Consider the following 23,341-nt stretch of genomic DNA (forward strand, 5'->3'; position numbering starts at 1 on the left):
CTCTCGCGCTCTCAAAATAAATAAATAAACTTAAAAAAACACTGCATTTCTTCCCCCCCCCCCCAAATTTATGGAGGAACAACTGACAAATATAATTGTGCATATTTAAAGTGTCCAACATGATGATGTGCTAGACATACACATTGTGGAACGAAACTGCATGTCTTTCTTCTCTTTTTAAAAAAATTTGTTTAATGTTTATTCATTTTTGAGAGAGAGGGAGAATGTGAGCAGGGGAGGGGCAGAGAGAGAGAGAGACACACAGAATCTGAAACAGGCTCCAGGCTCTAAGCTGCCAGCAGAGAGCTGGATGTGGGGCTTGAACTAATAGACTGTGAGACCATGACCTGAGCCGAAGTCCAACGCTCAACCGACTGAGCCGCTCGGGTGCCCCGTGTCTTTTCTTCGTTTCATTATTCATTTAGTGGCAAACTAACAACGGTTATCTTCAAAAGTTATTACAGCAAAGGTGCTATCATTTCTCGAGGTGAATGGGAGACCTAGGATCACAGACCCTTCCCGCCTAAGAGGCATCCCTGGGGTATGTCACCAGCATTTGCAAAACCAGGACTAGCGAAGGGACAGGGGTCTGGGGACACGCGCGTGGTCTTAATACGGCGAACGTGTAGCCTGGAGACTGCCTTTCTAACAAGCTCCCACAGTGTGAGAAGCAACGAATTGGACACAGAGAAGAGGAAGACGAGCAGAGGATTCCCGGCAGCACGGGCAGCCTGGGTGGCGGCTGAAGCGGACGTTAGCCGAGCGCGTTGGGAGAAACGAGGGAGAGCAGCGTGGCCGCGGTTTGTGAGCAAAGGGGAGGGGGTGGCGGGAGGAGAGGACCTAGCTCATGGCGAGGAGCTGGCCTTCCCCCTGCGTCCCCCCCGAGGGCACTGATGGCTTCTAGGTTTTGGTGACATGATCGTTTTTGCGCTGTAGACAGAGGGCCCAGGGTGCAGGGTGGGGAACGCGTTTCAGGAGGGCAACAGTGGGGGGGGTGGTCAGTGAAGTGACTGCCGCTGTCCGGGTGAGTCAGGATGGCGGTGTGGGACAAGGTGATGGCCGTGGGAATGGAGAGTCATGGCTGGTGTCACACAAAGGAGCTTTGAGCAAGACTGGAATGCGGTGTCAGATGTGGAAGAGGGAGGTTGGCTGAGCCCGGCCCAAGGGAATGGACTGCGGAGACCTAACATGTGCCTGGCCCCACGAAGGTTTTAGGGCGTCCGAGGAACCAGTCGGTTTCTCCGATCTTCGCTCAGTCAGAGGGAAGGGTCACCAGCTTGGCCTCGTGGGGCTGGGGTGCCCACTCGGCCCCAGGCGCGAGGGCACGGCGTGCCCGCTCCTAGCTGGCATCTGGAACTCTCGGCTTATCCACCTGTCCCGGGCCTCGTTAACACCAGGCGGGGATCACCCCCACAGGGAGCCCAGTTCCTGGCGGTCTGACTGCGACATCCTGCCCTCGGGTCTCTGCAGGATGGGAGGGGGTTCGTGGGTGCCAGCTTGGCAGGCAACACCACGGCGAGCACCCTCCAGATGGGAGGAAGGCAAAGCCTCAAGCTGGCGTGATGGGGGCTGGGGACGGGGATGGGTCTCTCTTCAGCCACCCCCTTCTCTGCCTGGTGACCTCAGCAGCCTCTCTCAGTAGGCACTGGTGCTTCCAGCCGCCCCTCTCCTTAGGGCAGAAACAGTCTCCTCTGTGGTCACTCCCTCCCCAGACACCTTCAGTGGCTCCCCACTGCCTACGTCACAAAGTCTAACGTCTGAGCCTGGCAGTCAAAGCCCTGGCTTGAGCTCACTGACTCTCTAGCCTTACGCTCTAGGCTACGGAGTCGATGGCCTTTCTGCCCCTGTGGGTCCCTACTGTCTTGCCAGGTACCTTTGCTCCTGCATGGCATGTCCTGGTCACACTGTGCACCCTGTCCATCCTTCAGCTTGGCTGCCTCCTCCTCCAGCAAGTCTTCCCTGATGCCATCCGCCAGGATTCCTCCCTCCCCCCGCTTCATTGGTGCCTCAAACGGCACTTAAAACAAATGCTCAACATTTCTTTCCCATGAGTCTCATGGATGTTTTGAGGCCATAGCTCGTTATCGTCTTACTAATATTACAATAAGCCCAACGGTACTTCACGATAATGACTTACTGAGTATTTACTACGTGCCAGGCACTGTTGGAAGCCCTTGACTCACGGGATCTCGGTCCATCCTTCCGACACCCCATGAGGTCTGTCTCAATATCGTCCCATTTTACAGGGGAGCATGTTGAGACTGGCAGAGGGTGAGCACTTGCTCCGAGTCTCGGGGACGGTGTCGGCAGAGCGTGGGGGTAAATTCAAGCTCTCTGAGCTCTGGGTCTGGCGGCTCCCTTCCTGGGGGAGGATCCACAGGTTACAGTCTTCCCTAAAGGTCCTCTGGTGGAAGGCGAGGGGAGAATGTCAGGCCTGGCTCAGGACAAGAGCAAATGAGAGGCCCTGAGGGACCCCTAGAGCTCCCTGCTGATTTTGTAGGTGGGGTCAGAGGCCCAGAGAAGGGACACCGAAGGCTTGGGTGAGTGGCCTAGATAGTCAAAGCCCCTGGCCATGGAGTCTGGCGTGGCTGGACAGGCAGAGCTGCCTCTGAAAACTGCCCCCCCCCCCCGCCCCATCTAACAGGTGTCTGTCCAGCCGGGGGAGGGGGGAGAGGAGAGGACAATGGTGGTGAGCCCCTGTCACCATGCTCCCAACCTGATGCAGGGCCCTGAGGGCAAGGAGGGAAGGCTCTCGGGGACCCCAGCTATGCAAGCTGGGCCGGACACACAGGGTACAAGGTCCTCCTTAGAACGCGGCCCCCCTCCCCCCAACCCCTCCCAGGAGCTAGCCTGAAACCAGAGCCCCCGAACCGCTCCTGGCAAGGCCTCCTCTTTAGGGTTGAGAGCGCTGGGTGCTGTTCTAATTTATGAGGCCTCCTGACTTGGCCTGATTCCTCCTACCATCATTCTCTTAGGAGCAAGCGCTGCTCTGGCCAAGCTCGGCTACACGCCCTTGACCTTCCACTGGCCAGTCCAACGGTGCTCATCCCTTGAGGCTGGGGGTGGGGAGCTCAACCCAGTGACAGGCCAGTCTACATGCATCACTGGCCACATCCATCCATTCATTTACTCAATGAAGGAGCCCTTCATTGACTCGAGGGCTGGAGGTGTATGGGAGTGAGGAAGGCAGCCGGTGTGGAGAATGCTGCTCAGAGGAGGTGATATCTGAGCTAAGCCTTGGTGGATGAAATGTCAGGCTTGCAGAGGTCTGGGGGATGGTCCTCCAGGCAGAGGGAACAGCATGTGCAAAGGCCCTGTGGTATGAATGAGCTTGGTGTGGTCGAGAGCTAGTAGGATCCACAAAACCAGTGCGGCCAGAGTGGAGTGTGTGCAGGGTCGTTGGCAGGAGAGGCAGGGCTTGGCACTCTAAGGGAAGGGGAGATCATGGCACACAAAGTCTCCATTGCTTCTAACTGGATCGCAGACCCTCCCTGGCCTTTGTCCTAAGGATACTTTCTAAAACACTCACACCAACCGAGGAACAGGGAGGGAGGGAGTCTGAGAAGAGTCGAGGGAGTGAGGTGGTGAATTTTGAGGCTCTGGGCTCTTCCCCAAAGTGGGGTACAAATCTGTACCCCTCCCTATTTTCCCAACATTTTACTGTGCCTGCTTCTCCCGCCCTGGTACCCTCCTTCCTATCTTCTGCCCGGAAGTGATGGTCAAGATCCTGCCAAGAGACATGGCTGGTCAGCCTCTGCCCTGGGGTATGCCAGGGGAGGGCGCGGGGATCATTCCCACCTCCCTTCTCATCCTGAGGTCAAGTGTAATTTAGGAGACCACTCTGCAGAGGCAAGAGACAATTGTTCACATCACCTGTGCCCTGAAGTTCCTGTGGACTTCAGGATACGGGTCCTGAACTTTCTCCAACAGAGTGAGGGGGCCGCCTCTCACCCCCCAGGACTGTGTAAACAAAGGGAGGGGTAGGAGAATCTGCCTTCACAACTTGGTCTGCGGGTCAGCGGGAGAGTCAGGCAGAGTGTGATCACCCCATTACTTGACCCCGCGGCCGCCCTTTCTCCAACGCCTTCCAGCTCTGGGGGTGTCCCCGCTGGGAAACCAAAGGTGAGTGGGGAGGAGGGTGAAACCAACATGGGAATGTCACTGCTCTGTGCCCTCACTAGCTTCAAGCCAGGATCAGGCGGGGGCCCCGGCAGCCCCAGTGAGGAAGCAGCTGCCAGCTAAAGGGAACATCGGGGGAGATGGTGCGGGCAAGGGGTACCTGTGCCAGACCTAAGATAAGATGCTTGGGCGTGAGAGAAAGTGCCTTCAATAACCATGGCAAAGCAAATCTCTAGATAAAAATCCCCACTTCCCCTTTTCTGTGTGTTTAGTCACAGCTCGCTAGAACCAGCACCCAGAACGTGCCTGGGTCAGGGCGTCCACCCCCAAAGGGTCAGTGTGGCTGGGGAGAGGGGGGGTCAACCATAGGGTCTGCTGAGTAACGGGGCAGGTAGGCCCCCACCGTGTGTCTGGGAGGGGAGCCGCCTGTGCGTCTTAGGAAAGGGGGTGTGGGTGTGGAGACTTGTTCATTCTCTTTTGTCACTCAGGAGTGAGAAGTCAAAAATACTCCCTTACTAACTGGGCCCAGGGTCCACCAGGCCTTGTCCCTTGATGCCTCCACAGAGACCCTGGCGGGGGCGTGGGGGAGGGGGGCTCATGTGGGGTCTGGCGTCAGTACCTGTGTCTGGATCCAGAAGGACTCATCGGGCAGTGCAGGGTTGAAAGAGGGCGAGTGAAGTGTCTGGGGGCAGCGGAGGGTAGAAGGGACACAGGCTGAGAGGGTCGCCCAGTTCAACCTGCTAGTTTGAAGGTCACACAGGATAGAGTGGAAGTTAAGTCAGACAGACCTGGCCCGGAGTCCTATGTGACACCTCTCTGGGCCTCGCTTTCTTCGTCTACAAAATGGGACGATCTCAGCATGACCCCCAAGGTCTGCAATGAGGAAGATACAAGATAATGCATTTGGTTTCTCAGTGCTCCCTAAAATCTCTGCCATTATTAATACTGACAGTAGCTCGTAACGCTACCGATATTAGGTGTGATGACGGCAGTAATAGCTCCAGCTCCTTTGTTCTAGAAAGGGCTTCCTTCCACTAGACCGGTGGTTCTCAAACCTGGGGGTGATTCTGTCCTCCCACCAGGGGACTCCTGGCGTTACCTGAAGACATTTTTGCTTGTCACTTTTGCAGGGGCATTGCTACTGGGGTTAGAAACCAGGGATGCAGCTAAACATTCTACGAGGCACAGAACAGCCCCCTCCCCACTCAGCAAAGAGTTATCTGGCCCCCAGTGCAATGGCGTTGAGGTTCAGGACCTCTGCTCCAGACTTGTGCTGTTCAGTACAATGCTAACCGCCTACCTGGGGCTCTGGGCACCCGATGCTCGGTGAAAACTGAACTGAGATGTGCCGTAAGTATAAAATTTACACACTGGATTTCAAAGACTCAGTATGAAAAAGACAATGTAAACTATCTCGCTAACAAGTTTCATACTGATTACATACTGGAATGCTAGTATTTAGGATATATTGGGTTAAATAAAATATATTATGAAAATTGGGATGCCTGGGTGGCTCAGCCGGTCGAGTGTCCAACTCTTGGTCTCAGCTCAGTTCACGATCTCACAGATTTGTGAAATAGAGCCCCGAGTTGGGCTCTGTAGAGACTCACAGAGCCTGGCTGGCTAAGATTTAAAGAAGAAGTGTTTGCAGCCTGGGAAACAGCTGGTTGAAAAGCAGCAAAGCAGACCAGGAAAACCAGGTGTCCTTTGCAATGTCAAGCCTGGAAACAGCCAGACCTTGCCCGTGGATCAACATTCCCACTGTGTAAATGCTTAATCTAAGGTAGAAAAACAACCCCCTTCCTGTGATGTATACACTGCCCCCATCACGTTCCGCTCGCCTGCCTGCACGTCACTACCCTGATTGTACTCATCAGCCAAAAACTTAGGAACAAGCTTTGATCCTGCTTTTGAAACTACATATTTCTTTCCCCTGCAGCCTTTGAGATGCACTGATAAGATTCTCAATAAAAACTAGGCAAGAGCTTTGCTCCGGGCCATCACCACTGGAGTTCTTGGCCCCCTTGCTCTCTCCTTTCTCTGATTCAGGAGCCTGGAGTAATCTGTCATTTGCTGCCCCAGGGTTTGCTGATCAAACCTGGCAGGGCTCTGTGCTGACGGCCCTGCTTGGGATTCTCCCTCTCCCTCTCTCTTTGCCCCTCCCCAACTCGTGCATGCGCACACTCTCTCTCTATCAAAATAAACATTTAAAAATATATTTTATGAAAATTAGTTTCACCTCTTTAATGTTTTATTTTTGGAAGAGAGAGAGAGAGAGAGAGAATGAGCAGGGGAGGGGCAGAGAGAGAGGGAGACACAGAATCTGAAGCAGGCTCCAGGCTCTGAGCCGTCAGCACAGAGCCCGACAAGGGGCTTGAACTCAGGAACCACAAGATCGTGACCTGAGCTAAAGTCGGATGCTTAACCCACGGAGCCACCCAGGTGCCCCACACCTCTTTCTTTTAATCCTAAAAAATGGGGCCACAAGAAAATTAAAAATTTACACTTGTGGCTCAGTTTGTAGCTGGCATTCTGTCTCTGCTGGACGGTGCTGGTCTAGACTGCACCTCTTCTCTCCGGGGTGGGGGAGTCTTAAGGGAAGTGCAGTTGCGGGGTGTGGTTGTGGTGGCAGTGGCCGCTTTCTTGAGAAAGGACAAAGCGGATCATCACAGCTCTGCCCCCTGGCAGAGGGAGGGTGAGTCCACACCTCCCCGACTCAATGCCCCACCCCCACCCCCACCCCGCCCCGGGGCTGGGCCTCTCTCTGCCAGGACAAGGTAGGGCAGGAGGCCTGAGCATGGCCCCTCTCTTTTCTCCCCATCCCCCCTCCGGAGGCACCATGCCAGTCTTTCAGGCTGCGGCAAAAGGGCCCCAGTGCACAAACAGGCGGGTATGGGGACAGCTGAGGCTTAGAGACCTAAGTGCCCTGGCTACCTGCCCACCCCCTGGCAGTGCTCAGTTTAGGACTGGGGGTGGGGAAGAGAGGGGAGCTCTCCCAAGCACTGAGGCCTGGACCACACTTCACTGCTGCGTTATGACCCTCAGAAACTACCCCTGGAGTTTCCATGTGGACAACCAAGGCCAGGGGCAGATGCCTGGGGAGGGTCCCTCATCTGCGTGGCGACCAGGACCTTCGCCTTCATGGAAGGAGGCTGGGGCTTAACGGTATCAGGGTGGCCAGTGCCTACCCAAGAGGTGGCAGGCGACTGGTGGGCAGGGCTGCTGGGGCCACCGGAGACGACAGAGGATGGGCTGGGGAGGGTGTGTGGGAAGACACAGGGATGGGATTCGTAAGGGTCTGGGGAGGCGGGTGGTCCAGATGACAGGGCAATTTGGGAGCAACACGTCACACTGGCACCTCCAGCTCAGCTCAAGGCACAGGGAGGTTAGGGGACATGCCTAAGTTTATCAGCATGGGGTCCCGCCTTAGAGTCCGGCATGCTCTCTCCTGTTGGTACTGACCCCTCCAAACTCTAGCAACGAGGAACATTTCACATGCTTGGAATAGAGGGCTGCTATGGCAGAATGGTCACAGAATGATCCTACCTGGACCCCGTCCACCTTTTCACTCACACCAGCCACACCTTCGCAAGGATGCCCCACAGAATTACAGGAGATGGACCACTGGCCTTGCCTGCTTCCTGGGGGCTGGGGGCTTTGGGGGGGCATGGCCTCAATCCCCCCACCCGACGGCCTGCTGTCTCAGAAATCCTGCACCCTGCCAACATTTGTGGGCAAGTGAAGACGGGGAGGGGACAGGGTCTAGAATCAGGGACGCTCTTCGGACAAAGACCCCCACCTCTGCACCCTCCAGCCTGGCAGAATAAAGTCCTTCTCAACCCCAGGGTGAAGTCAGGGGAAGGCATTTGGGGACAGGAGCTCACAGCCAGTGCCTGCGGACAGGCAACCACGGGCAGCCCCCACAGGGCGAAATTGGAGCCTGAGCAACCCCCAGGGCCAGATTCCGCCCCAGGGCAGCTCCCCTCTGGCCTGGCCCCAGCCCTCCCCCCCTCCCCCAGCAAATCCTGGAGAAAGCTCAGCTGATTTGAGGTGAGTGGGGAGTCGGGAGGGTCTGAGAGGAAGGGGAGGGCCTGGGGGGAGAAGGGAGGTGCTGAGGGGAGAGGATGGCGGGAGGACTAGGGGTGTCTCTGGGGTTGTCCTGAAAGGGGCTGGAGGGGGGTCAGACCGTGGGAAGATTGGAGGACAGGGGAGGGGCCCTGGGAAAGGGGTGGTGAGGTTGCTGGGTCTGTGTGAGGGTCTCGGGATTTGGGGGGGCGAGAAGCGGGGGGTCTCGGGCCGTCGCGGTGGCCCTGCTCACCTGTAGACATCGGTCCAGAGGTGCGTGCCCAGCACGTACACCGCCTCGACGCGGCTCCCGTACTGCAGCCGCACTGTCCGCTCCTGCTGCATCGTCCCCCAGTGGCCGGCCCTGCGCCCGTCCTCGCTCGTCCAGGTCAGGTCCGCCCCGAGCACCTGCAGCAGGTGAGTCCCCTCGAACCGCCTGAGGCGCTGCGGGCCCGGGCGGCTTTATCTACGGCCGGTGGGCGGGGCGGCCGGCCGGCCTCCTCTCGCAGTGGGCCGCGGGCCCGTCCGTCAAGCGTGGCCACGCCCCCAGCCTTCCCGCGCGCGCGGCCCCGCCCCCTCGCCCCCGGAGCCTGTAATCCGGGTGAGGTCAACGGTTGCCAATTTCCTCCTTTCCACGCCTGCTTTGCTGGCTCGATACACTTGCGGTGGGCTCCCAGCTACCGGCGCCAGGACGCCGGGGCCAGTCTGCCCTCCGGGCGCCCCCAGTTTTTCAGGGCAGATAGTGCAACTGTGCAGCTGTCAGAGGTCAGAGGGGAGAGGACAGGAAGCGGCGGGAGCCCAGAGGGAGTGGGCGCCCAAACCCAGCCTGGGGGCCGGACCGAGCCTTCTTAAAGGAGGCATTTGCAAACTCGGGGGAAGGGAGGCGGGGGAGTCGCCAGGAAGCCAGATACAAGCTGACATCCCTCCGCCCACCGGACAATCAGGGAAAATGGGGAGGGGGTGGCAGGGGAACCGAGCAGCCTACAGGGTCAGGATGCCAAGTCAAGGCATTGGTGAGTGGGTGGGCGGTAGGAGCCTTGGCGTGGCGTCTTCAGCGAGGAGTGGTCGGGTGTGGAAGCGAAAAGGGCCATTCTGGCTGTGGAAGATGGAGGTGCCCTGGGGCAACGGGGGTGGGGGGGTGGTGGTGATGAAGACCCCAGCTGGGGCTGTGTGAGGGGGGGGGGGCGGAGAGGAGGGGAATCGACGTGAGCAGCGGTTGTGGGGTATTGATGTTCTGGGGGAAGGGCAGTGAGGGGTCCCGTGCTGGTCTGGGCTGCGGGGCCAAGGAGGGTGCCACCGCAGGAGTCACTTCGTGTCTTGTGGAGGCTGAGGTGTGGGACAACATCCAGTGGGAGCCCAAACCGGTCCCTACCCCTGTCTCAGACCCTCCCCGCTCCGAATCTGAGCCAGGGCCTATGCCTATTCAGATAATTCAGCCAGCTATGAGTAAGTGTTCCTTGGTAGAGTGGACAGGAGCTGGGGGGGGGGGGGGGGGGGTGGGGAGGGGCAGGGGGAGTGAACAGAGGTTACAAGAAAGAGGGGGCAGGCTGGAGGGGGTGTGTGTTTGAGGAGGGGGCAGGACTGCTGGGGCAGGGGAGCCCTGGGAGGGGGTGCACTTGAGTGAGAGGGTTGAGGCTTAGAAGTGCCCAGAGCTGAGGCACACCCAGCCCCTGACCCCATCAACTTTCTCGAGGTGGCCCAAACTAGGAGATAGTAGAGCCCAGCTGCTCGTGGGCAGAGCAGGATCTGGGAGGAAAGTGGGTGGCGAAAGGGGAAGGCCTGAGTTGGGCTAAGGGGGCATGTGCCCCAAAGGGCTCACAGACCCAGGGAGACGCTGGTAGCTTTTAATAGGCTCCTGGCAGTGCTGAGGGAGTGCACCATCCAGTCAGGAGACAGCTCGAGGGGAGCTACCTTGTGCACCTTGGCGCTGACTTTGAGGGTCCCCCCAGCTGGGACCTTGTCTGGGCATTCCTCTACTGGAGTCACTTTTGCAGCCCCTACCCTGTGGCAGATACGGGGCACATGCTGGGGACCCCGCCTTCCTGGGGATCGTAGAGCATGGTACCCTTATGTCACCCACCAGGGAACTAGGGCCCAGAGTGTGTGTGGGGGGGGGGGGGTGGAGGGACATTGCACCCCCACCTAGGCCCCGGCAGGTCACGACAGCAGCCGCATAGTGATAACGTCAGGCAAGAGGTGGTGATTGCCAGCACACAGAAAATAACAGCGGGCCCTTGATGCGTTCTTTCTGGAGTGTGCCAGGCACAGCTCCAGCGGCACTTTTCATGTATTAGAATTAGATCATCGTACCGTCCCAATTAACCCTGCCACTTTACAGATGAAGAAAGCGAGCGGCACAAAGGTTAAAGAATTTGCCCTCAGTCCCCTAGCTCCCAAGAGTGGCGGAGCCAGGGTAGGACTTGTGTGGCCCCGGGGGTGGGGGGGGTGGGGGACAGGGGAAGAGCAGGGGGGAGCAGAGAAGGAACGTCGGCTCTTAATTGGTAGATGAGCAAACCCAAGTTCTAGTCCCCTTGTGGAGCCTGGGACAATGCGCCCTGCCATTTGGAGCCCTCGGTTTTGTCATCTGTGAACGGCTGCTCTCTCCGCATCGACGGGAGGGTGGCATCACATGAGACAATGTATGGAAAACACTAGCACGAGGTCCCTGGCGCGAGGCAAAGCAAGAGATGAGACTCCCTCTCCTTGAAAAATTCCAACCGGGACCCGGTGGACCCACACTCAGGGTTCCTGTCCTTGGCTCAGGGCCTGGTTGGTGTTAAGATTGGGGGGGGGGGCGTGCTCCCGGTGCCCAAGGGTTTAAAATAGCTGAAGTGGTCACAGCTGTTGGTGGATTCAGGGCCGGAGGTCTCACGCATCCCTGCTGCTCCCACCGCTCCCCTGGGGGCCGGAAGAGCCGCAAGGCATCTCATTGTGCCTTTTGGGGAATGCCAACAAAGGACAGGCTTAGCGTGGGCCAGTTCCTGGCACTGACCCGCACCCCACACCCCTGAGTCCGGCTCCCGCCAAGCATTTGGCTGGAGAGTCTGGGCTGGAAGGGCTCCTCTGCGCTGCTCTGTGCTACGATCCTTTCCTGGGGGTCTCTGTGCCCCCCTGTGCCAGGCCTTGGGGAGGTGACGCAGACGTCTCATGGGCCTGCTTTGAGCTCACTGAGGGCATCATTCACGTTAGAGTTTAAAAAGAAAGAAATATATAAGCAATACCTGATGAGCATAGAAAAAGAAAACAAGTATGATCACCCATGACCTCAGGCCCGGAGACATCACCGTGAACTTTTTTTGAGGAAGGTCTTGCAGGGCCCGCCCAGAGGCGGTCCGGTGCTGTTGTGGGTGACCGCACTGGCTGAGCCCTCAGGCTCTGCCAGGAGCCGCTCTGAGGGCTTTGCACCTCTTAGCTCATTTAATCCTCCAACAACCCTGTGAGGCGGGAGCTATTATTATTCCCAATTTGCACAGAGGCACCAACTGGTCTGGGGGTGAAAAGCACGCATGGCCTTCAGACTTGGCAAACCTGGGGTCAAGTCCAGTTCTGCCCCTCGCTAGCTAGGAGACCTCTCTGAACCGTAGCTTCTTGTTCCTTATAGGGGAAACTGGGGGTCCCCTGCCCACAAGGTTGTAAGGAATAGTGAGGTGATACACACAGGAAAATGTTTAGCGTATCAGAGCCCAGCTCAGACTAAGTCCGATAGATGGAGTTATATATTAACTCCAACCTGGATCCAGTGGACCCACACACTCGGGGCTCCTGCTCCTGGCTCAGGGCTCGTCATTTAAAATATATGAATAGATTTTAAGTTTTTGTGAAAACAGGCTTCTGAGTGTACATGCTGTTCTATAACACACTTGAAAGCTCTCTGCGGTTTGTCAAGAGCATGCGTTCCTAGGGTGCGATCATCGCTCCCCCTTCCTATTGCCCAGAACTTCAGAGTTTGCAGATTAAAGCAAGGTTCTGATTCCCCAAGGAGGCCCGGAGAGGGGAAGGGACTGGAGCGAGGTCGCCCAGCCAGCCAGCAAATGGAAGAACGCAGGGTGGGGAGTGGATGATATTTAGCGTCACTGTGTGCCTGGCTGTACCAGGCACCAGGTGGCCGGAGATGTAAAAACAGACAGCTGTGGCCATTCTTAGGAAGGAGAGGGCAGGAGCAGGGGAGTGTTCTTGATCACTGCTGGGGTGGAGAGACTTTTCTCTACCTTTCAAGGTTCTTGTAGCTGGTCTACGAATCAAACTGCATGAGACCGATTAACGAGAGAAAATCAAACAAAGTCTAATAGTACGTATACCTTCTGTTTACATGGGGGAGACTCAGGAAAACGGAGTAACTCCTGAAATGGCTGAAGCCGTCACCTGAAATACCATCTAAGGCTAAAGACAAAGGAAGAGGGACGCCTGGCTGGCTCAGTCAGTGGGGCATGCAACTCGATCCTGGGATCATGCGTTCAAGCCCAACATTGAGGGTAGAGAAGACTTAAAAAAAATTAAAGAAAGAAAATGGGAGTCAGTTGTGGGAGGTGACCGGGAAAAGCACAGTCAATAAGGGGCAGGTTGTTATGCAGATTTAAGTCGTGCCTTCTGCGTGGATAGAGTGTCTAGAGATTTAGAGTCCTCCCCCTTTTCCTGGCATGGTGAGGGAGACACCCTTACGCATAAAGATTTCCCGTATGCATATTAAATGTCTCTTATGAAATGGTAACTTCTACTGGTTTTTCGGAGCCTCTTTTGTGCCTGTGGTTTCTTAAAAATAACCAGTTTAGGGGCGCCTGGGTGGCTCAGTCGGTTAAGCGTCCAACTTTGGCTCAGGTCATGATCTCGCGGTCCGTGAGTTCAAGCCCCGCGTCGGGCTCTGTGCTGACGGCTCGGAGCCTGGAGCCTGTTTCGGATTCTGTGTCTCCCTCTCTCTGCCCCTCCCCCGTTCATGCTCTGTCTCTCTCTGTCTCAAAAATAAATAAATGTTTAAAAAAAAATAACCAGTTTAAGGTAATCAATATGCCAAAGAGGCATATTTTGGGGTGGCCCCCTAAACCCTCGCAAGCAGATGCCTGAATCTAAAGCTCTTCTACACAGAAGTTCTTTTTTTTAAATTTTTTTTAATGTTTATTCATTTATGAGACAGAGAGAGACAGAGCATGAGTGGGGGAGGGGCAGAGAGAGAGGGAGACACAGAATCTGAAGCAGGCTCCAGGCTCTGAGCCGTCAGCACAGAGCCCGACGCGGGGCTCGAACTCACAGACCGTGAGATCGTGACCTGAGCCGAAGTCGGACGCTCAACCGACTGAGCCACCCAGGTGCCCCGAAGTTCTTTTCTTTGAAATACATCTTCTTCTTTTTTAAAGTTTATTAATTTTGAGAGAAAGCGAGAGGGAGAGAGAGAGAGAATCCCGAGCAGGCTCTGAGCCATCAGCACAGAGCCTGATGCAGGGCTCGATCTCACGAACCATGAGATCAGGACCTGAGCCGAATCAAGAGTCAGATGCTTAACCAACTGAGCCACCCAGGCGCCCCTATACAGAAATTCTGGAGAGGCCACTGAGCCAGGGCCTTGGGGACCCAGAGGAGGGGAACAGGACCGCCTTGTAGAATGAGATGAAATTTGGAGGATGGTCTGGAGATGAGAAAAGTGTTTCAGACAGAGGCAAGTGCACGTGTGAGGGTCTAGTGAGTTCCATCTGGCCAAGGTTTGGGTAGGGCAGGGGCTGGCCTGGCCAGGACTAGGTCACACAGTGCCCTGTAAATCACAGGAAGGACTTTTGGCTTTACCTTAAGGTCACAGGAAAGCCTCACAAGGACTGACAGATGATATGACGGAAGCTTTAGGAAAATCACTGCAGAGCCAAATTTGGCAGGAATTTTGATAGGAGGCCAGAGCGGGGAGGTGATGGGCCGTCCATCCTCAAAGCAGCTCCTTTATGCCCAGGGATTGCCCTCCACCCCACCTCTGCCCCCAAGAGCAGCTCCCCACACTCTGGGTCTTTCCTTGCTTCCTCACATCCCTTTTCCCCCAGCAAAGCCCACCCTGCGATCCCACTTTCTTGGAAGGGGGTCTCTGGCCAGCCAGTGAAGGAGGGGCTCTGGGACGGCACACGAATTCCACTTCTGCCTCAGCCGTGGGTCCTGCAAGCCGTTTCACTTAGGGGAAGGGAAGGGCTGAGATGTTACATTTATACGTTGTTACATTTATACAGTGGCTTGAACAATAACAATGTAGTCATTCTACCTTTAATATCACAGGTATTCAGAGTGAGACTCACACTTGAACGCTTTCCAGGGCTACTGTCACCTATGGAAGTGTGTGTGTGTGTGTGTGTGTGTGTGTGTGTGTGTGTATACAGAGAGAGGGAGATTTATTTAAGGAATGCTTCATGTTATCGTGCTATTGTTGCGGCTGGCCATTCTGAAGTTTGTGGAGCAGGACCGCAGGCTGGCTGGAAATTCAGGAAGAATTTCTATTGCTGTCTGGAGTGTGAAATCGGCAGGATGGAAACCCAGGCAGAGTTGCTATGTTGCAATCTTCAAGCAGATTTGCTGCCTGGAGAAACCTCAGTCTTTGTTCTGAAGGGGTTCAACTGATTGAATGAGGCCCACCCACAGCGTGGAGGTGCTCTGCTTTTCTCAGAGTCTACTGGTTTATTATTGTTGTTGTTATTATTATTAAGTTTATTTATTTTGAGAGAGAGAAAGTGCATGTGAGCAGGGGAGAGGCAGAGAGAGAGAGAGAGAGAGAGAGAGAGAGAGAGGGAGAGAGAGAGAGAGAGAGAGAATCCCAAGTAGGCTCTAGGCACAGAGCCCATGAACTACAAGATCATGACCTGAGCCAAAATCAAGGGTCGGACGCTCAACCGACGGAGCCCCCCCTCAGTCTACTGATTTAAATGTTAATCACATCTAAAAAAAATATACCTTGACAGCGACATCTATTCTGGTGTTTGCCTAAACAACTGGGGGCCACAGCCCAGCCACCCTGACCCATAAAATTAACCATCACGGCGCCACAAAGGGGGCTAAGGCTTCGATTCATGAGGTCACCATCTCTGGAGCATCGACTGCCTGCCAGCGATCCCCGCTACAACCTCAGAGGTAAGTTTCTTTATTGCCTTCGGTTTACCTTGCAAAGGGCAAAATGACTTTTTGCCCAGCACAGCATCCCGTCCCTAATCGTTGAGATTCAAGCCCAGCTCAATGGGAGGATGAAACTTGGATAAACGCTTCGACACCCCTAAAACAGAGATGCGGAGGCAAATCCTCGAGAAGATGTGTGTAACGGGCCAAATCTCTGAAAAGCTGCCAGGGCGCCGGAGTAAGCCGCCCCGGTCTCTTTGCCGAGCTGTTCAACGTGGCAGGCGGCCACTGGCCCGCAGAGCTACTGAGCGTTTGAAATGTGGCTCCTCTGAATTGAGATGTGCGGTGAGGGACAGGACCCGCCCAAGATCACATCACCTCGGAGTAGCTGGGATTTAAATGCAGGTCCGTCTGGTTCTTCTATTAAATGTCAATGCTGGGCGCCTTGGTGAGGACCAAACGAGCCCAGGTCAAGTACTTAGCATGACACCGGGCACACAGTAAGCGCTCAATAAATGCACTCTTTCTTTCCTTGTTCCTGGGGTGACTTCTCAGCTAAAATCTTCACCCCTCATCAGGCTGGGCGATTGGCCCCCCCATGCCTACTCCAGCCCCTCCCTCTGACCTGTCATTCACTCCAGTGCTGGGTGAAATCATGTGCTGGCCTCACCCATGCTTGACCCTCATCAATCATCCCCTAAGTGCTTTCTGGCAAGGGCAATCCATCTCCTTTCAGGGAGTCTTCCTGGATGGGCACCTCCCTGCCAGGTGCACACTCCCCTTCTTCCTGGGCTCAGGTTCAACACCGCGTTCAACTGGTTCTGCATTTGCCTTGGGAGGCTGTGGGCTTCGAGGCTGCAGGGCTCAGCGGGCGCTCTGAAGCCAGAGTGTCCCAGCTAATGTTATGCTAACGTTTCTGCTTTCTCCAATTTTGTTCCCACTGCAACCCTGCCGGGAGCGGGTACTTTTATTCTTTCCACTTTCCAGTTGTTGAGACAGGCTCTCAGAATGACAGTGACTTTCAGGCTTGAGGTAAACTTGAGGTTGGAGGGGCTGTGACCTGTGCGCAGGGGAACGAAGGGGCGTATCCTGGTGGAGGGGACATTTGGGGGGGCCCTTGACAAGTGGCTGGCCTGTCAACAGGCAGGGATAGGGAGGTGAGGAGAGAGGGGAGGATGAGCCGGGCAGAGGACACCGTGCGAGGCAGGCTTGAAGACACGAACCTCTCTGGGTGTCTTTGGAGAGGGCGTGGAGGGGTGGGTGGTAAGCAGGGTGGGTTTCAGGGGCTCACAGCATGACCAGACAGTGAGACCCTGGGACTGAGATCAGGCAGAGGGAGGAAGGCTGCTGGGGTCAGGAAGGGAGTCATGTCCCAGGGAAGAAGTGGGTCCTGACCAGCTAGAACCATCTAGGACCATCTGGAAGGTCCCTTCCACCTAGAACACTGTGCTATTCTTCCACTGTCCCAAAACTCTGTGGCTGTCATGCACCTAGGTTAAACGAGCCCACCATTTTAACATTTTCGTGTTTGTTATTTTGAACAAGTAGTGTCCTACGAGTCCCTGATCCTGACGTTTTAATGGTCTAAGGTCACGCGTTTCTTCCATCCAAGCTTCTACTAAAGCAAGAGCTTAGTAACTCAGAGATTCTATAATTCGCACCTGCTGGGGATCCCTTTGCATCTTAGATCCCGTGATTTGCAGATTCGATGATTAACCCCAGGAAGACGCTGAGCATGTGGACGGGGGAGGCAGGCACAAGTCGGGTATATACGCACCGACCCCCTAAGGGCCGGGTACAGAAGCGGAATCAGGAAATGTTTACAGAATGACTGAATGTTTGGGCGAGAAAGGACAAGAGCTGGGGGTGGTTCTGGGCCAGGTGCAGGGGTTAGGGATGGTGTGCGTTGGCACAATTAGGGGGAAAGGGCGGGGGAAGTCCACACAAAGTGACAGAGGAAGGTTGAGCATTTGAGCTTGTGTTTGAGATGGGAACCATACCGACACAGGCGTGCAGTGAAGTCAGATTTGCAGTCCAGCCCCATGGCTGCTGTGAAGCCAGGATAAGCCCAAAATGGGGGTGGGCCAACCTTTTCCATAGACCGCCAGCTAGTAAATATTTTAGGCTTTTCAGACCAAGATATGTATTGTTTTCTTTTAGCACGGGTATAGCGTCGTCGTGTACTAAGTATAACGCTTTGCCATCGAATTCGATAACAAAGTGATACACACTCCCCTGTGCCTTAAAAGTGTGATATTTGACCATCAGAACATACTGTCGTAAATGCATATGACGGAACATTATTCAGCCTTTTAAAAAGGAAGGAAATTCAGCATGGGTGGACCTGGAGGACATTAGTCTAGGTGACATAAGCCAGTCACGGAAGGACAAATACCATATGATTCCAGTTGTACAAGGTCCCTCAAGTAGTCCGATCCATAGAGTCAGAAGTAGAGTGGTGACGGCCGGGGGCCGGGGGAGGGGAGGAGGCAACGGGGTGCGGGGGTTAGTGTTTAATGGGTGCAGAGTTTCAGTTTTGCAGGATGGAAAGTTCTGGAGATGGGGGGAGGTGCTGGTTGCACAACAGTGTGAATAGTGCCACTGAACCCTACACTTTGAAAATGGTTAATACCCTACGACCCAGCAGATCGCACTCTTGGGCATTTACCCAAGGGATGCAGGTGGGCTGTTTCGAAGGGACACATGCACCCCCATGTTTCTAGAAGTGCTATCGATAATAGCCAAAGTATGGAAGGAGCCCAAATGTCCATCGATGGATGAATGAAGAAGATGTGGTATAGATACACAGTGGGGTATTACTCGGCCATCAAAAAGAATGAAATCTTGCCATTTGCAATTACGTGGATGGAACTGGAGGGCATTATGCTAAGTGAAATTAGTCAGAGAAAGACAAATATCATATGATTCACTCATATGAGGACTTTACGACACAGAACAGATGAACATAAGGGAAGGGAAGCAAAAATAATATAAAAACAGGGAGGGGGACAAAACAGAAGAGACTCATAAATATGGAGAACAAACTGAGGGCTACGGGAGGGGTTGTGGGAGGGGGGATGGGCTAAATGGGGAAGGGGCACTAAGGAAGCTACTCCTGAAATCATTGTTGCACCGTGGGCTAACTAACTTGGATGTAAATGATAAAAAATAAATAAATTATAGAAAGAAAAAAAAAGAAAAAAATGGTTAAGATGGTAAATTTCACATTGGGTGGATTCTACCACAATTAAAAAAAAAAAGTTGCGACATTTGAAGTCTCCGTGCCTCCCTGTTTTGACACAAGTATCGAGGATCGGTTGAAAAAACAGGATGCACCGTGGCGATACGCACGCTTCACCTTAACAGCTGTGTGGCTGTGATTTGTTGTGCCCTGAGTGGCCCCGAGCGGTGAAGAGAGTGGTGGGTCTAACAACTCGGGTCTGCTGTCTTCGGGGGGAAAGCATCCTGGACAGCGTGTAGCGAATAGGCGCGGTGTTGTCCCGTTGAAACTTTCTTTACGGACCTGGCAATAGAACTTCATTTAATTTGTGTGTGTTGTCATGAAACATTCTCCTTTTGATTCCCACCCCCCTCCCCAGTCAATATGAAAAAATGTTAAAACGGGGGCGCCTGGGTGGCTCAGTCGGTTAAGCATCTGACTCTTGATTTCTGCTCAGGTCATTATCTCGTGGTTCGTGGGATCGAGCCCCACGGGGGGCTCTGCCACTGACGGCCTGCTTGGGATTCTCTCTCTCCTTCTCTCTCTGCCCCTGCCCCACCCCCACCCCCACCCCAAGTAAATAAACAAACATTAAAAAAAAATGTTAAAACCATTCTTAGCTCGTGGGCTGTAGGCAAATTGGCCATGGGTCGGATTTGATTCGTGAGTTGTCGTTGGTCAGCCTCTGCTCTAACACATCAGATTTCTTGATAATTTGGTCAATGGCTTCCTTGGAGAATTGATCATATGGTGGATTGACTTTTGGCCTGTTTGCTCTGAGGGAGTTCTGTTCTGCCTCCATGGGGAGGGAGGAATTCAGGCTGCTTGGGTGCCGCTTTGCCTGATAGCTCTCTCTCGGGGAAGAGAGACTCCTGGTGCTCTAAACACCAGGCTGGGACACTGTGGTCCAGGTCAGCCCCCTGGGGGAGAAACTCAGGGGATCAGGGGCAGGATAGGGTTTCAAGACCGTGTCCCAGGGGCGCCCGGGTGGCTCAATCAGTTAAGCGTCTGACTTCAACTCAGGTCATGATCTCAGTTTGTGGGTTTGAACCCCATTTCGGGCTCTGTGCTGACAGCTCAGAGCCTGGAGCCTGCTTGGGATTCTGTGTCTCCCTCTCTCTCTACGCCTCCCCCACTTGTGCTCTGTTTCTCTCTCTCAAAAGTAAGTAAACATAAAAAAAAAAAAAAAAGACTATGTCCCAAAGAGGAGCCGTTACACTCTTGGATGTTGGGGGCAGAGGCTCATCGGTGCCCTCCACCAGTGAGGTAGCTTTGGGTCTCTTGGTTCCAATCCCAGTTACCTCCTCTGTGAAATGGGTTAAGAGGGAATATCCACTGTGGGTGGTTCTATCTTCATTGTTCAAGCACAGAGCCTCTTCTGTGCAGGCCAAGATGTGCGCTCGGCGACCAGGAGGTACCAGGTGGGTCTGAATGTGGCTGAGGGCTAGGGTGGGACAGAGCGGGGAGGCCCGGAGCGTGCCCTCCAATCCCAGGGTCAGGGACACCATCCCCCAAATTGTGGCATGTTTCCTAACCTGGCAGTTTCTGCCACGTCCGTGACTTATGACACGGTTACTACTTGAATTATTGTTTACTTGAATTGTTACTTGCTTACCTTTTGGTCTTTCACTCACTTTTTCAACATAAAGTTATTTAAGAAGGGCGATTGTGTCACTGCCGTTAGTGGAAAACCAGTAGGACCTGCCCTCAGCAGTTTCCTATAAAATACATATAAGGAAAGTGAAATCATTTTTATTAAGGTCAGGCCGGAGACAGGAGCTTGGCATGGGTTCAGAGAGCCCGAGACCTGATCTCTTCTTGCCTGAGAGGGAGATTGGCCAGTGTTAAAGAGAAGACTAGCACCGACTCTGATACTCTGTCCTTGAGCTGACCAGAAGACACGAAGAGAATTCTGGAAGGAGTAACTTCGGTGCTACTTGATGCTGTGTTCATTTCCCTGCGCCCCCCGGAAAAGCACCTGGGGGACCACTTGTGGCACTTTTGACACATTGGGAGACAGTGGCGTGACCCCCTGGCCTGCCTTTAATGTGTTAATTACTCCAGGACGAGGTTACTCTGAGAACGTTATCGGAACTGGATACCTAAGGGTGAATGATTTTGTTGGTTCCTTTCCCGTTAGTTGCTGGTTGGACGAAGGCAGGAGGAGACGGGTGGTAGAAAGAGCAGGTTGGGGTGTTGGGGGGTGGGAATCACCGGGGAGGAGGGCTGGAGAAAGAGCCCAAAGGAAGCGGGGAGGGGGGTAGCTCAGGCATCAGTAGAGGCACACTGAGTTTGAAGAATCTGCGGAAGCCTGCTTCGTCCCAGGGGCTGATAGCCCCTCATCCTCAGCTGCTTGCTGCAGACACGAGCCTGAGACTTGGCCTTGAGAAGGAGCAGTCAGAACGTTGCCTTACTGGCAGAACCAGGAGGAAGGTGCAGAGGCTCTTAGGACCCCTGGGAACCTGTCTCCCAAGAGGGACATGGGTGGATACAGATCTCCCTGGGAATGAGAGGGGGGGAGAAGCTTCTTCCACAAGGGGACTTCATCTCGCTCTGGAGCTATAGGAGAATTTCAAGCCTGCTTTCCGGGGTGACTTTCACTCCCCATCCCTTTCAGGATGTGCTAATCATCCTTAACCAAAACACACTTGCTCCTTCCATGGATGATACTTATGGAGTACCTACTATCTGTTGGGCACTGTCCTGACCCTGGGGGTGCACCTACTATGTGCTGGGGACTGTGCTGGCCATAGCGTGGACCCTGTGAAGGGTCTGAGGTCTTACCCTCCCTTTAAGCTGATATGCCACCTGTGACGGTTTCATGGACGCTGGCTGAAGACCTGAGACCCCCACGTTGTGCTGGACCCTTGGGATTCAGAGATGCACAGGGGCGGGTTCTGGCCTCAAGGAGCTCCAAACGGGGACACTGATACAAGGTTTCAACCCAGTACCTGCTATAGCAGGAAGAGCCAAGGAAGCAGCAACAGGTGGGAGTTTGGGAGGACTTCCCAGAGGAGGTGGTGTTTGAACTGGGTCCTGAAGGGCAAGGAGGAGTTTGCCAGGCAGAAGAAAGAGGAGGGGGCGGGGGTGTGTGTGTGCACTCTGGAGATGTGAGCGGTCCAGAACGTTCCAAGGAATGGGTCTGGCGCACTGGCCCCGGGTCCGGAATCCTGCTCATTTAGCCATTTGCTTATTCAGCTATAGCACCTGTGGAGAGTGGGGCAGGAGAGCGCTTAGGAGAGAGGGTTGGAAGCCCCTGACCTTGAGGATGGCTGAGTTCTGCCGGTTCTGCCTGGCATATCATGAACTGTTCCCAGGGAGGGGCCGGAGGAGGGAGACCTGGCTAGGGAACGCTTCCCAGAGGGGGTGAGTCATTTTATTTTAAGAAACGTCAAAAAAAATTATTGCAAAGATAATGCATGTCTGTTGTAAAAAAAAAAATCCAACAATACTGAACTATATAAGGTAAAAAAGTAAAAGTTCCCCCTCCCCCATAATCCGTCTCCCCAGAGCTGACCACTTTTAGCCATTCGCTGTGAATCTTTCTAGAGCATCCCTGATATCTGTAGCCATATTGTATGATTTTTTTTCCCCAACACAAATGGGATCAAATTAACATCATATATCTCATTCTGCAACTTGCTTTTTGTACATGACCATTATGCATTTGTTCATCAAATAGTTGTTGGGGACCCTACTGGATTCCCAGCTGTGTTAGGCTCTGGGATGAAAGCAAAAAACAGGTCAGGCAAGGTCATTGCTCAGACAGAGCTCACTTTATGCAAAGAGACAAATGATAAACAAGCAAACAAATGTATAAATAATTACAGGGAACTAGAAGTGCTGTAAAGGAAATAAGCAATGATGCTGTCATAGAGAAAACAGAAGAGACCTATTTACCTAGGGTGGTCAGGGCAGGCTCCTTGCAGGAGGTGATGTTTGCAGTGAGACTCAAAGGAGGAGAAGAAACCAGCTGCAAAGCCAGGCAACCAGCTTCAGGCAGAGGGAAGAGAAACACAAAAGTTTACGCCAAAGTGCATCACCTCAGTCTAATCACGAGGAAGTGTCAGGTAAAACTAAGGGGCATTCTATGAAAAAAACGTCAAGAAGGTCAATGTCATGAAACACAAAGCAAGTCTGAGGAGCTGTTTCTGATGAAAGGAAACTAAAGAGACCTGGCGATTGGATGAAACACCTGATCTTGGATTTTCTTTTGCTGAAACGGACGTTATTCTGACGGTTGGTGAAATTCCAGTAAGATCCGTGGATTAGAGAATAGCATTGCATCGATGTTAATTTCCTGATTTTGATAATTGTACTGTGGTTATGTAAGGGAATCGCTTACTTTAGGAAACACTTAAACAAATACGTGGTTATGGTAAAAGGACATCATGCCTGTAGCCTACTACTAAGTGGTTTGGGAAAAAATATATATATATAAAACACAAATAAATATATAGAGAGAGGGAGAGCACTGATGTAGTAAGATGTTAATATTTGGAGAATCTAGTTGATCTAGATGGGAATCTAGATTGGGAATTCTTTGTATTATTTCTATAATTTTTCTGTAAGTCAGAAATTATGTCAGTAATAAAAGTTTACAACATAGTGTTAATCATTCTATTCCATTTTATCTATATGTCGGTAGATACTGAGAAGTTCCTTTCCAACACAAGACCATACCCTTTATCCTTCTCACCAATGGTGAATGAAAGGGCTTACCACCGCCCCCCCCCCCCCCGCATATCTCCACTAACACTGAGCATTAATAATCTTTTTTTTTTTTTTAATTTTTTTTTTCAACGTTTATTTATTTTTGGGACAGAGAGAGACAGAGCATGAGCGGAGGAGGGGCAGAGAGAGAGG

The 23,341-nt window shown here is 53.5% G+C and overlaps 1 protein-coding gene and 1 non-coding gene across 2 annotated transcripts in view; both read right to left on the minus strand.

Moving 5' to 3' along the window:
• The window catches only part of PADI2 (peptidyl arginine deiminase 2), a 43,816-nt gene extending 35,179 nt beyond the window's left edge, over window positions 1–8,637 (minus strand). The window contains exon 1 of the mRNA XM_043573881.1: window positions 8,438–8,637. Coding sequence (XP_043429816.1) covers window positions 8,438–8,529 — 92 coding nt within the window. The 5' untranslated portion in view covers window positions 8,530–8,637. The remainder of the gene's footprint in view (window positions 1–8,437) is intronic.
• Window positions 542–674, minus strand: LOC122482331. The gene has a single exon (XR_006297119.1). It is a non-coding gene; the product is annotated as a small nucleolar RNA SNORA72 (small nucleolar RNA).
• Window positions 8,638–23,341: the final 14,704 nt, after the last annotated feature.

This window comes from Prionailurus bengalensis, chromosome C1, assembly GCF_016509475.1.
Source record: "Prionailurus bengalensis isolate Pbe53 chromosome C1, Fcat_Pben_1.1_paternal_pri, whole genome shotgun sequence".
NCBI lineage: Eukaryota > Metazoa > Chordata > Mammalia > Carnivora > Felidae > Prionailurus > Prionailurus bengalensis.